Source organism: Perognathus longimembris, chromosome 12, assembly GCF_023159225.1.
Source record: "Perognathus longimembris pacificus isolate PPM17 chromosome 12, ASM2315922v1, whole genome shotgun sequence".
Lineage (NCBI taxonomy): Eukaryota > Metazoa > Chordata > Mammalia > Rodentia > Heteromyidae > Perognathus > Perognathus longimembris.
Window position 1 is genome coordinate 31,090,200 of NC_063172.1, and position 14,406 is coordinate 31,104,605.

The 14,406-nt window shown below is 41.0% G+C and overlaps 1 protein-coding gene across 3 annotated transcripts in view; it reads right to left on the minus strand.

The window, feature by feature from the left end:
• The window catches only part of Cpq (carboxypeptidase Q), a 314,855-nt gene that overhangs the window by 82,739 nt on the left and 217,710 nt on the right, over positions 1 to 14,406 (minus strand). For all 3 annotated transcript variants that reach the window (XM_048358927.1, XM_048358926.1, XM_048358928.1), the window contains exon 5: positions 13,386 to 13,477. In XM_048358927.1, coding sequence (XP_048214884.1) covers positions 13,386 to 13,477 — 92 coding nt within the window. The remainder of the gene's footprint in view (positions 1 to 13,385; positions 13,478 to 14,406) is intronic.

Genomic DNA, 14,406 nt, shown 5'->3' on the forward strand with positions numbered 1-14,406 from the left:
CTCCGGTGCACCTGGAGAGTTGCCTGGAACTCTGCCATGGCACCCCCTCTGATTTTGGAGTGAAGTTCAGCTCACTGGGCGAGTTTTATAAAATGAACCTACAGGGATTCATAAAAGCAAGTTATCTTCCTGTTTTAACTAGTAACAGGAATTCTGTTTAATCTCAAAATGACTCCGGTTATGAAACCACTTTAAGTCTTTGTTGAAAGCTCTTGTTAAGCTCTCTAAATTTAAATTGCTGCTTAGGTATGTTTTTCTGTGTGGGGTATAAAAGCTCTTTAGGAATTGGTTTTGGAGAATCTCTTCTTTTAGAGAGCTGTGAAAGCAATGCAGTTGAGACAAATTGCTTGTTGCTAGGGGCAACCTCAGCTTCTAGAACAAGTCATTGAAAATGCAGGACAAGTATTTGATAAGAGCCTGCAAGAGGGAGGCCTTCTGAAAGAAAATCAAACTTCTAGTCTTCTCATTAGGAATATGTATACCTATATCTATGTATCTAACTCACAAATAGGTAAGCAGAAATCATAGATCAGGCCCAATCAATAAGGGGGTTAGAAAGTCAGACCAAGAATGCCTTTATTAGGGGACAAACGATAGAGTTGGCTTGGGATATCACAGACATCACAGGACTTGGGGGCTAATCCTTTTAGGAATAAGCATTAAGAAAGTTCCAGAGAGTTGAGTACAGCAGCTCATGGCAGTCATTCTTACTATGTGTGAGGCTGAGATCGGAAAGACTGTGGTTCCAGGCCAACCTGGGCTAAGAATTTCATAAGACTCTATCCCATCACAACAGAAAACAGTTGGGTATGGCAGTGCACACTTATCATTCCAGCCATGGAAAGGTAGAGACTATAAATATGATGATCACAGTCCAGGCCAGCTTGGGCAAAAATGCAAGATCCTCTCTTAAAAATAACCAGAACAGGGGCTGGGGATATGGCCTAGTGGCAAAGAGTGCTTGTCTCCTATACATGAGGCCCTGGGTTCAATTTCCCAGCACCGTATATACAGAAAACAGCCAGAAGTGGTGCTGTGGCTCAAGTGGCAGAGTGCTAGCCTTGAGCAAAAAGAAGCCAGGGACAGTGCTCAGGCCCCGAGTCCAAGCCCCAGGATTGGCAAAAACAAACAAACAAACAAACAAAAAAACAGAACATAAGGTTGAGGATATAGTTCAAATGATTGGGTACTAATATTCAAATTCCAGTACTGCCAAAAAGGGGTGAGGGAGAAGTTTTTGGAACTCAGAGAGAAAGACAAAGGTCTATGGCAAACCCAAATCTACAGGCTACATTCACAACTGTGCCCATGAGTCTGCTGCAGTTCCTGACAATAGCATAGGGTTGGCACCTTCCTTGTGAGCTCCAGGTGCCATGTCTCTGAGTACACAGTGAACTCACCACCCAGGAGCTGCTTTTCACTTTAACCTTGCAGGCAGGCCTGCCAGTCTTCATTCTACCCTCTCACTCCTCATGCCATTTTGGATGAACCATTCTCGGAGGCAAGTACAACAGAATTTGAAAAATCACTGTGGCCAGAAGTAGAGTCTAAGCTTCCATCAGGGCTACGGATTAGTGGAAACCCTAGTATTCCTTGGGTCTCTTGGGAAGAGGTACTCTTCTAGATAGTAAGTCAGCTTAAAAAAAAACCCAAACCTTTTTTCTGTTATCATAAAGGTGATATACAGAGGAGTACAGCCACATAAGTCAGATAATGAGTACATTTCTTTTTGGACAATGTCATCTCTTCCCTTGCTCTTTTCTATCTTTTCTCTCCCATTCCCACAAACTGTATACTTCATTTTCGACCTAGTGTCTAGTGAGTAACACTACTGCATTTGTTCACCTTTTGTCCCTCCACTTCTGTGTCCCCTCTTACCCTTCCAAAGACAGATAAATGAACAAACAAGACAAAGAGAAAAGAAAACAACAAAGAATAAGTCAGCTTTAAAAAAAAACACCAAACACTATAGGCAAACCCCTGTTTAAAATGAGGATATGGTTAGACAGTGAGTGGTAATTATTTAGGGTTGGTAGGAGGGTTGCTATACTGAGAGGTATTAGAGCATTTATTTTTTTTTAAGCCTCTTCTGAGGAGAATGATGAAAGGGTGACATCAATCAAGATGTGTTGCACGTAGAAACTGATTTGTTGAATGGCAACTCCTTTGTACAACTACTTACAGACAATAAAAATATAAAAATAAAAAAGTTTCTTATGAGTGTGTAAATTTTTCTTTTAATCTTTAAATATTTCCTCCAGTATTATTACATCTAGCCATCTTAACAGGATGTTCTATTCTTTCTTTAAGAAATATTGCAGCTGGTTGCCTGTGACTCATGTCTTTAATCTTAGCTACTCAGGAGGCTGATATCTGAGGACTGCAGTTTAAAGCCAGCACAGGCAGGAAAGTCTGTGAAATTCTTATCTTGAATTAGCCAGTAAAATGCAAAGGGGAGCTGTGGCTCAAATGATAGAGTGATAACCTTGACTGAAAAAACTCAGTGACAGCACCCAGGCCCTGAGTTCAAGCGCTAGTATCTGTACTTGGCTATTGGGCTAAGTGTGCTAAGTACATACATCTGTACCATACATCTGTAATCCCAACACTCGGGAAGTTGAGTTAGGAAAATCTTGAATTTGAGGCCTGACAGGGCTACATAGTGAGACACGATTTGAAAGAAAGAATAAGGAGGGAGGGACGATACTGGGAAGTTAGCACTTGCCTAGGGCCCTGAGTTCATTTCCCAGCTTCACAAAAAAAGGAGGAGGAGGAAGAGCAGGAACAAGAAGAGGAAGAGGAGGAGGAGAAAGAAGAGAAGGAGGAAGAAATATTGGGAAGTATGTCATTATACATTCAGTCATAAAGGCTACAAGGCAGGCAAACACTGGCCTTTGTTTTCTGTTAAGAAAATACCTAAAGAGACTTTTGCAGTTTCCTGAGGGCTAAGCTTATAGGATTCACCTAGGAGACAGTTTCTCACTCTCAAAATTCCCCTTTTGTGCTATGAGCCTTTCCCACCTTGTGCTGTGACTGTGAGATTGGAAGAAAGTTTCTCTAAATGTTTGCCTCATGAAGGGTTAGAGCAGGGATCAGGAAAGTAGAGGGCCTATCGATCTCCTCCCTTTTTTGATAAATAAAGTTTATTGGAATATACCATGCTCATTTGCTAGTATTATCTGCAACTGTACTCCAGTTAGGTAGAGAGAATTGTGTGGAGAGATGATATGGCCTATAGACCTCAAAGCTTTACTATCTAGACTTTCAAAACAAAAACAAAACAAAGCAAAAGAAAAGACAAAAATAAACTTGGCCAACTTTTGATTTTGTTTGGAAGGCAGAGGGTAGAAGACGGTTCCAGACTTAAAATAGTGCTAGTGATTCAAAAGTAGTTTGCTGACTCTGTAACTTAGTGAGGCCCAAGTACATGTAATGGGATAATTTGGTCCTGAAGGCTGTGACCCATAGAGGCCACGTGTGAGCCCAAGGCATGAGACCTCAGTTTAGATTTGTGTTTCCTGTATGTCAACTTGATTTCTTTAGGAAGTTAATACACTAGATATGCTGTGGGTCCTTCTGGGTCATATCACGACCTGACTAAGTGTAGGGAAGCATGGAGGCAGAAACCATTTGTGTCTGGCTGGCAGCCCCTAGCAAGAAACAGACTGGATATAAACTGAGGCCCTCTATGACTAGGAGTGGAGAGGAAAGGAGCTAAGATGCCAGACACAATCTCTCACAATAAGACCTCGGTGTGTTGGTCCAACGTGTTCAGCACCAACTCTAAAAAGCAGTGGCCGTATGTGGGTTATTAATGATAGCAGCAAATTTGGGTTGTTTAATTAAAAATTTACTGTGTAGTGGGTTGGAGCAAACACTCAAACTTTACTATTCTCTGAAACCATATGTTATGTGAGTCATGTGATAAGTATCACCTGAGTAATAGGCAAGCTCTTGCTATCCTGAGAACTTTGAGAAACTCCATTCTCATTTTCATGTCATCATTGCACTTTAATCTATGCCTTGTTTATTATATGGAAAGAAATAATTGAATTCCATTTAAAGAGAGACAAAGAAAGAGGTACATTGATGTCTCCTCAAGTTCATTCATAGCATATGATTGTCCTAATACCAAAAAATTTTTCTGATAGTTCTTCCCCAATGGACATACTCCTTCTAATTACCATACATCCAGAAAATTTACAAGTCCCACAGCCGTAATGGAATTCTATACAAGAGAAAGGAAGCAAATGCAAAAGGCAAGTCTTCTAAAAGAAAATAATAAAATCCACAAATCCTAAAAAGAGCCCTCAGAATTCTCAAGCGTGCTGTTCAAATGATTTGAACGTGAGAAACACAAGAGCTCCAGTCTCACAACACACCAAGATACATGGACATTAAACCAATCCTGTGGTGTACTTGACAGACGAACACAAATATATAAGTACTGAAAGAAAAGCACAGGAAGCATCAAAGCCCAGCTGTAAAGACAGACCATAGGCTCCGCTAAGCATAGCTGTGTTGAGGCCCCAGAAAGGCTGTGCTGAGACACAATCCAGTCACTATCTTGTTGAGCAAGTCCACAAACTAGATTCTAAAAGAAAAATCCTTACATAATTGTAGAAAGGCATTTCAGTTCCACATGTCAGTTTGTGCGTACAATACATCTTGATCAATGTCACCCCTTCCATCCTTCTTCCCTATCTCTCCAAACTCTGTCCCATTAATTTACCTAGTTCCGTTTTCACATATGTGCACTGAATACTATGACTGGCCCACACTTCCTCTATCCCTTCATCTGTCCCGCCTCTCCCATTGACTTCACTCCCATCCCCAATAACACATGTTCCCCCTTCCTAACATCCATTTTTGTTCTATTGTAAAGTTGGTTGTTCAAAGGAGTTACACCACTGGAGTCTTTTTCATGAGAGAGTTGAGCAGGATCATGAGGCCTTCTAACCATGTCACCAGGCTCCTTTAACATTGTGGCAAAAGGGTTGCAAAGTGAAAACACCAGAGCAGCACATTTACCCTGAGAAGGTAAGGAAGTCTCCAGCTTTTCTAACATATGCCTTCATTTTAGAGGGAAGCAGAAAACTTGCTCTGCGTTGGGAAGTTGGAAGGAACTTCATTACTAAAAGTAGTTAACGTTTTTTGTATATTTATATAAATAAAGAAGAAATTTTGTTCTTTTGCGCTGGCAACACAGGAAATGCCAACAAAATATTACATGTATTCATTTCAGCTATTTCTGTTTTTGAGTTGGCTAGAGTTTCAATAAACTGGTGTACTTAGAATGATCACACATCCCATCCCTCATTTAATAAAATCTACTTAAAATATTGTCCTTATTAATGACTACCAGAACTCAGCAGTGTTCATTATCCTGGTAATTCAATTGCCAGAAGTTTGTGCAATAAATCAGGAAAAGGTTAAAACATTTTTCATGCCAGAATAGAACATATCAATCCATTTTATTTGATTACCTTGTGTAATGAGGCTTTCTCAAGGCCATATTACCTTGCCCATTATAATTATGCCAGATCGTATTTTTGCTTAAAATGGAAACGATTTAAAAATGCCAGAAACCCAGTTGAAACTAATTTAGCACCCTCCCTGCCTCCTAGCTTCATACACTTCAGGACATGAGAAATGACGTTCTCATTCCCAATGACATTCTGTTCTCTTTCCAAGAGAAGAGAGAAATCTACTTTTCCCATGAAAAGTAGATTAGGCCAATGGTATTGAGACAACCCTGAGTTGAAAGTTTAAATTCTACTCCTATAAGCGAACTGTTATTCAGAGTAATATGTGACCTACGTGGTGACATTTCCTTCTAAGTGAATGCAAGCTGAAGTCAACCAAAATAAGAGTTCATTACTAAAATAATCACCTCATCAAAAAGGAAAAGAACAACATAAAGCCCTTTCTTCCACCTTTTCCCCCTCTCTAGAGTAGCCTCTTTTCTCTCCCTCCCAAGGTTCTGTGGGGGTAGGGGGGGGTCTCTCTCCCCTCTGGGCTCCAGTTGTATTCCTGTGCCTGCATCCCTCAGAATTCCCAGGGAGTCAGCTAAGACCTCATCGCACCAGTATCAGCATCTTTATATACTGCTCTTGTCAAGGAATTCCTCCTTAGTGAAATGGAGCCATTGGAACTAGTCAGAACTTATGTCAGAAAGGCCTTAGGCAAAAACTCCTTCAGTAGCCCTTAAGTCATAAAACACAGCATCAAGATGGAAGCAAGGAAGAAACAGAGGAGGCAAAGGAAGAAAGTATTAGAATCAGAGACAGAACTTTGATCTCTTTACAGCTGTATCTTGAAGGTAAAAAAGTATTTCATCAGAATGGCCCCAAATAAGGAGGGCATCTGGACCATGTACTGGCAGGGGACTATGGACAGTCGGGTGCTTGTCTATTGCTGGCAGGAGAATGAAATGGTAGAAGCTTCCATCTTTTTAGCAGCTCCTAGTAAAATTAAACATCACCTGTCATGTGATATGGCAATTCTACTCCTAGAAAAGAAAATCAAATCATATGTCCAGCAAAATATCTATAGAGAATATCTATAAAGAATATCAACAGCCATTTAATTTACAACAGCAAAACTGGAAACAATGTAAATGTCAGCCAACAGAATATCCATGCTCAGTTTGTCCAAGAGAATCAATAAATTGTGGTCTATTCACAGCTTCGTTTCTGCTGAGAAATAGAATAGGATCAACTGTGGTAAATGTAAAATATGGATAAATTCCCCAAACTATACTGTGCAATGAAAGAAGCTGACTCACGGTTACACAGTGCATTACTCCACTTACATAGGCATAAGAAAATTATACAGTGGTTTCTTGTGCTGAGTGGACCTGAGGAATTTCTGTTATGGGGCTGCACTTTAAATGTCATCTGTAGAAGGCTCAGTCTCAAGCCTTCTTGAAAGTTCTGTTCATTTAGAAAACATCTATTATAGTGATTATAACAATAAAGATTTGAGGCCCATTGCAGGTGTCCCATCCCTGTCATTTGAACCACCAGGGAAGGAGAGATCAAGAAGATCACAATTGAACAAGAAATGTACTCACTGGCTTACATATGAAACTGTAACCCCTCTGTACTTCACTTTGACAATAAAGGGAAAAAATAATCTGATTTTAAAAAAATCACAATTAAAGGCGAGCCCAAAAAGTTAGAGCTGATCTCGACCAATCACTGGGCACTAGTGGCTTGCATCTGCCCTCCCAGATAAGGTTGGAAGCATAAATAGGTGGATTGTAGTTAGATACTATCTCAAAAAAGTGACCTGAGCAGAAGGGGCTGGAGGTATGGATCCAGCAGTCCACCTAGCAAGTGCAAGGCCCTGAGATTAAGTTCCAGTACTGTTGGCCAATCAATTAATCAATCAGTCAGTCAATAAAGTTTCAACCCAAAAAATTACTTTTAGGTAGTTGTACAAAGGGATTTCCATTTAACAAAGCACTTTATGGGTATAATAGATCTTGATCAATGTTACCCCTTCCAAAAATAAGTTTGAGATTTTTGAATGGTTCTCCTCATCTAACTCTTGCCCATAAAGTTGTGGTTATTAATGATCTATTCCAGTAACAAGGAAGTTATGTCCTGTATGCCAAATCCAGTTTGCCACCTGATTCTATATTACAAACCCTAAGCATATCTTCTGTTTCTGGTTGGGTGGGTAGCCTACTGAAAGTGGGCCATAGAGCTTACAATAGTAACTATCAGGCTTAAAGTTAAAATATTAACTTGTGAGTGAAGAGCAAAATCTTACTAACCCCTGTTTAGATGATTAAAAATCGGAAAGTATCTTATAATATTTCCATACAGTAATCTTGCTGTGATCTGAAAGAGAATTTTCAAGGGGAGGAAGGTAGACAGATGAAGACAGGAAGCAGGGGAGAATTCAGTCATAAAATCCAATGCTACAAAATTAAGAAGAGTGAGGGAAGGTGTGGGCAGAGGAGGGACAGGTGAAACTGTTGGAAGGGGTGACAGCGATCAAGATACAGGGTATTCATAAACTGCTTTGTTGAATAGTAACTCCTTTGTACGACTACTTAGTTAATTTTAAAAGGTACACAGGAAAATTTGTAAATGTATTTGGAGCCAGATATTTACAAATGTAAATGCTTTGGCGGCATTATAACTGTATAATGGTACATGCATGATACTTTTTTCTGCATTTCTATTTGGTAGAATCTAATGGTAAAGTTGGCTAAGCTTACATGGCTACAGAGAACAATAGGACAGGAAACTACTGTTTCTTCTTTTTTGTTGTTCTGACTACATTCTTTTTTATCACTCGCAGAATCTAGTAAAAAGTAGAAGTTACAAGATGCTTTTAACATTTTATCTATTTGAAGTCAGAGCCTTACACTTGCTATGTAATAGTCTAGCCCCTGTTTTAGGTTATTTTTTCATAAAGGTTCTCACAGTTTTTTTTTTGTTTTTGTTTTGTTTGGGAACTAGGCTGGCCTCAGCCTGAAATAAATCCTCCTATGTCGTCATCTTCTGGGATTATATTATGAACCAACATACATGGCTTGCTTGTTGACATAGGGTCTCCCTGACTTTTTGCCTGAGATTGGCTTAAACTAGATCTTCCTGAACTCTATCTCCTGAGAGAACAAAAGCTATTTTAATGGACTTATTTACTTAAAGTATAAAATTGACACAAGTATTTATTTTCCTTTTTTAGTAGATGTATCTTTTTTAACAATGTACTCTTTTTAGCATAGTTATAATATAAATAAAATTGATCTTAAGTTATTGCCAAAACAAATTTCAAGATTATATTCAGAGTAAGAGTTACCTTGCATCCTTATGATAGTAGTTCAATTGTTACAAAAGCTGTTAGGATTTACCAAATTCACTAAACAATTTCCAAACAATTCACTAAATTGTTACAAAACACATGAGCCCATTGGAGCTTTGTTTCCAACCTTATCACAACATCCAGAGAACCAAACTTCACCTCACCAATATTTATAAGCATTTTGACAACAGTTCACTAAGGAAAAGCTACTTTCTCCATGTTAGAATCGTGTTAGAATATAAATAGTGTTAGTCAGCTTTCTCTGGCTGCAAGGAAATATCCGAGATAAAAGCTTATCAGAAGTAACGTTTGTTCTGGCCCACAATCTGGGAGGTTTTGGGCATGGTCTCATGGCTGTGGTAATCCTGGGCCTGTGAGGAGGAACATCCTTGTGGGGGCCTGAGGTGGAGAGATGCTGCTTGCCTCATGGCAGCCAGGATGGAAAGAGAGCGAATGAGGGAGCTTTTGCCACAAGGATCAAGGTATCACTCATGTCAATGCCAGCAGAAAACCTTTGAGTTCTCAGTCATCATCAGTATGACTGGGTGCCCCTGCCCCTCCTCCCCTCCCGGCCACTCATGCAGATGCATGTGCTCTGCAAAGAGCAGGCCTGAATCTTTCCCCACAACTACCACGTCAGAGCCGTGCCTCCCATTTCCCGTTACATGTAGCCGGTTACTCTGTTAATGATGGGATCCTTTGAAAGTATTAAACACTTTCAGTAAGAAAAATTAGAGCCATGTTCTACATTGTCTGTTCTGTTGCATTTCTTATGTATGAGTCTAAGTCATTGTACGTGGAACACATCTGTACGGCCGAAGACAAACACTTGTAGTCTTTTCTTGTTTATGGACTGGCGAGGGCCCCCCTGAGTGTGGTGATGGCCACAGAGATAAGCTCACTCTGAGCAGGAGAGGTGCTAACTGGAGGGCAGCTGGTTTCTGTGCCATTGGAAGGCTTGGGGATCCAGGAGAAAGTGAGAGGAAGGTGTGTGGGGTGAGCTTTGCACCCTGTCTGGATGCTGTCTGCTAGGGTGGCAGGGGCTGTGACTGGGAAGTGGCTGTGCAGCCGGCGACTGTGCTTCCTAGCCTCTCAAGTGGCTGCACGGTGTGACAACATCTTGCCTGTGGAGTGTGGGTGGGATAGGATGGAGCCATTCCATACCTGTCACACGCAAACTTTCTATCCTCCTCTGGCCTATCATGCAAGGTATGATAAAAGCCATGCTGCTGCATTCGTGGATAACTGCGTGAAGCAGAGCCCTACCATGGATTGGGTGTTAGATGAACAATGACTGAACTGCTGTTGACATCATATACAAGGAAATCAGGGGCTTACTTGTTCCAGCAGCTGCCATTACCTTATTGGGATAGAGGATCTCTGCCATGACTAGAATGAGCTGGATGCTGCCAGGTTGTCTGTTGGCATTTGATGACACTGTGGCAGGGCCTGAACACAAGCCGCTTGATCCCTCTCTACTTGGTGAATGGCTTGCTTTTATGTTAACTTTTAAGTTTGACTTGGCCACCTCAGACATGAATATGCTGTCAGCAATGCTTCTATCACTATATGATCTGTGAAAGTGGCTGAGTTATACAAAACATGCACAGTGTGTGGGGGGGTAGTAAAGCTGAACCTTGTGCTTGCTCTGCTGGTGCTCTACCACTTGTGTCACATGAGTAGTTCTGGGTTTGGCTGGTTATTTTTAATTTTTTTTTTTTGGCCAGTCCTGGGCCTTGGACTCAGGGCCTGAGCACTGTCCCTGGCTTCTTCCCGCTCAAGGCTAGCACTCTGCCACTTGAGCCACAGCGCCGCTTCTGGCCGTTTTCTGTATATGTGGTGCTGGGGAATCGAACCTAGGGCCTCGTGTATCCGAGGCAGGCACTCTTGCCACTAGGCTATATCCCCAGCCCTTGGCTGGTTATTTTTGAGAAAGTGTCTTGTAAACTTTTGTGCCTGGGCTGGCTTTGATCTACAGTTCTTCCGTTCTCAGCCCACTGGGTAGCTAAGATTACAGTTATGAGCCACCTGTGTCTAGATCATAATGTTTTTCTTTTTTTTTTTGGCCAGTCCTGGGGCTTGGACTCAGGGCCTGAGCACTGTCCCTGGCTTCTTTTTGCTCAAGGCTAGCACTCTGCCACCTGAGCCACAGCGCCACTTCTGGCCATTTTCTGTATATGTGGTGCTGGGGAATTGAACCCAGGGCTACATGTATAGGAGGCAAGCACTCTTGCCACTAGGCCATATCCTCAGCCCCGAGATCCTAATGTCTTTCTAAAGATTAGATAATAAGGACCCTAAAATCAAAATTATATATATATATATATTTTTTTTTTTCTTTCTGATATCTCCTCTCCCAGCCCCTGTAAAGGCAGTGCAGACTAGCAATCAGTATGCAGAACCATTCATGTGAAGGCAAATAGATATTGCCAAGTGAAAACAAGTTCTGTTTATGCGGTTGCATGTCCTCTGAGTGTGTGTGCGTGTGTGTTTGTGGCCTTGTCAACATCTTACAAGTTTAAAAAAATTGAGGCATTTCTGACTTCATTTATTCATTTTAGTAGGCTACAAGGAAACTCAAAATCTTATAGAGAAATAAATCCTTTTTGGTTTTTCTTTTCCAGAACCTAGGAATTTCAATGGTAAGGAAATTTCTAGCTAGATCCACTGTGCTTTACATCCAATTTATTTCCCTTGGGGTAGAGTATATGATAGAGAATAAAAGAGCTTTAAAATAGGTCTTCTAGGTAATTCTGGGTTTTGTTTGTTTGTTTAAATAAAGTGATAGATGTATGGAATTTTATACCTTTTGGTTAAAAATAAATTGGTTACAGTTCTTGATAAAGTGCAAGCTTCCAATCAGAGTTGATATGTTCCTGGTGAGGCTCCTGTCTACGTCTCCACATTGCTTTGACCATTGTATGTCTTGCATACTATGCACCGGCCCCTCTGAACTGTTTCTGCAGGGTGCAGTACATGTCTTTATTCTAGGCCTTCACACACTGTTCTGCCTGCCAGGATCTGGTATCCCCTCCTACTTCATACTCCTTTTCTATTGCTTACTGCTCAGTATTCAGCGCTGACTTTCGATGTTATTTCTCCCACACAGCTTATTCAGACTGTCCTTCAAAGATAGGTTAGCTGACCGTTCCATGTCTGCCATTGACATCTTGTTTTCTATCAGAAAACTTAACCCCTTGTAACACACTTGAAATTAAGTAGTCACAGTCCTTTACTCTGTCATCTCTATAAGGTCAGAGGTGGATTGCTTTAATGGCATTGAACTTGATCCCTAACAGAATGTATGAAGTATAGTAGTTGCTCAGGAAATGCTCATTAAATGTTGTAGAACCAATAGCAACCCTGTCTACTACAAGTTAGGAACAATGCCATTGACCTACCAACCAAAGGAGACTTGTCCTGAATTTTCTTATCCCAGGATCATTAGAGGCTGTAAGTGCTACAGTGGTAAGACTGTGGTGATACCTAAATTATGCTTAGTGATCAAATTCATGACCCAGAATTCATACTCTAAATAACTGAAATAGGGCAATAGAAGTGGTTGGGTATAAAATAACCAAAATGGATGCAAACATAAACATGTAATAACTCCTTTCTGATTTGGAGAACTGAGGCATGCCTTTTCCAATCTGGAGACGTGGGGAGAATACGCCCAGCAGCACAGCCAGGCCTCTTCCCTGGCCCCCACGATAGTGTTCAGGAGCTCTAATAGCTGAACTACTATCTGACTGGATCACAGCACAGCTGCGATTGGATGTTTTGCTCTTCAAATTTGTTCTCAATACTAATCTCCCCATGTCCCATATTCAAGGTAGTTTTATGTTCCTAATGATAGTCCACAATTACCTACTTGCTTTGACCTCCACGTTTGCCAAATTGCAGTCAAGGTCAAACGAAGCTGCCCTCTACATTTCCAGAAGTGGGTCGCATGGCTGCCACATTGCCTATATGACTATTGTGGTATCATTGGCACACTCTCAGCCTAGGATTTGATCCTTAATACCAAGACTTCTAGGAGGAATTTGGGGCCGAGGTATGGGGCAGAGGTCAATGAGAGTAGAGAATGTTTCCTCACTATTACTACCTTTTACTATTTTTCTGGCATACATGTGCAAATTGACTTAGAGAAACTAAGAAAATGATGACATGCAGTTGGGAGCTCCTAAAGCCACACAGTAAGATATAGAATTGCAAAAGCTTTAAAAGATAATGTTAAAAATGTTTTTTTAAAATCCCAACATGAATGACTTAATAATGAAGACCAAGTGATATCCCATCCCCCCACCAAAAAAAAAAAAAAAAAAGGGAAGAAATGGAAAAGCCTGTTCTCTACACCCTAGCATCCTCAGCTCACCAAGGAATTCACAGGATGATTCTCATTCACAGGGCTGGGTGTTTGCCTGGGTCAGCTGACCACAAAGTCTCAAAAGCATTAAATGGATGATTATTGAGACTGTTTAAATGAAAGAGGGTAATCAATGCTTGTGGTTCATGCTGCCATTCCACATGTAAATGATCAGCAGTCCACAGCTCGTTTCTACCTTGTGTAGCCGATAGAAATGTAAGGCTCCAATTCCACCTTGTTCTTCTGCTGTCCAGAGCACCAGACGCAGAGTCCTCTTTGGACGCAGCCCTGGGAGAAAAATAGAAGAAAAGGTCCTTCATTTGGTTTTGACTATTTTGCAAAGATGGGGCCTGTGGTCTACCATCTAGAGGCAGGAGGGAGTCAGGGGCACTCCTCTTTGGCTGGTGGCTGTCTGCTTCAGGGTACAACTGACAGTGCATTGGAGCAACATGGGGGCTAATTTCTGTGCCAGGGTAATGGCAAAAGCTGTTGTGTCAAATGTTATTCAAAGGCCAGGAGTTAAGAGCTTCTTAGCACATCCTTAGATGGATATCCTGCCTGGCAGGGCCCAAGGGATGACCAAGTTCAGTGAGACATCACATTATATCCAGAAGGGACAACTTAGGAGAAGCTTAAGGAGATCTTGGGACCTTTCAGAAATCTTGGAAAAAATCATTTGGTTTTGCCTCAAGGTAAGACACAGAAAATTACTTTGTTTATATCCACAAGTATAGCAAGCTTCTCATGCTATTCTCGGTAATATAATCACTGAGAGAAGCAGATGCAACCTTTATGTTTGTCCATTACCAATTTCTTCTTCTAACTGGAAATAAAAAGTCATTCACTTAAGGTGAATGAAATCAACCGAATGAGTTTATTCACCTTATTACTTCCCTAACAGTCTGGTGGAAATTTCATTGACTTGTAACAACATTTCTGTAGATAGCCCCTGACTTATGATGTTTCAACTTAACTGATTCTCAATTCCTCCCTCACAGCTAGAGTTTGAACTGAGGGAATTCATGCTTGCTAAGCCAGTACTCTACTGAGCCAAACCTCCAGTCCCTTTACTCTGGTTATTCTATTGAGTTAGGGTTTTATTTTTGCTTTGGTATGCTTGGACCACCATCCTCCTATGTCACACTTCTCTCCATGGCTGGGGTAACAGGCCCTCATCATCGTGCCCCAACACTGGTTGAGAAGGGATCTTGTGAATA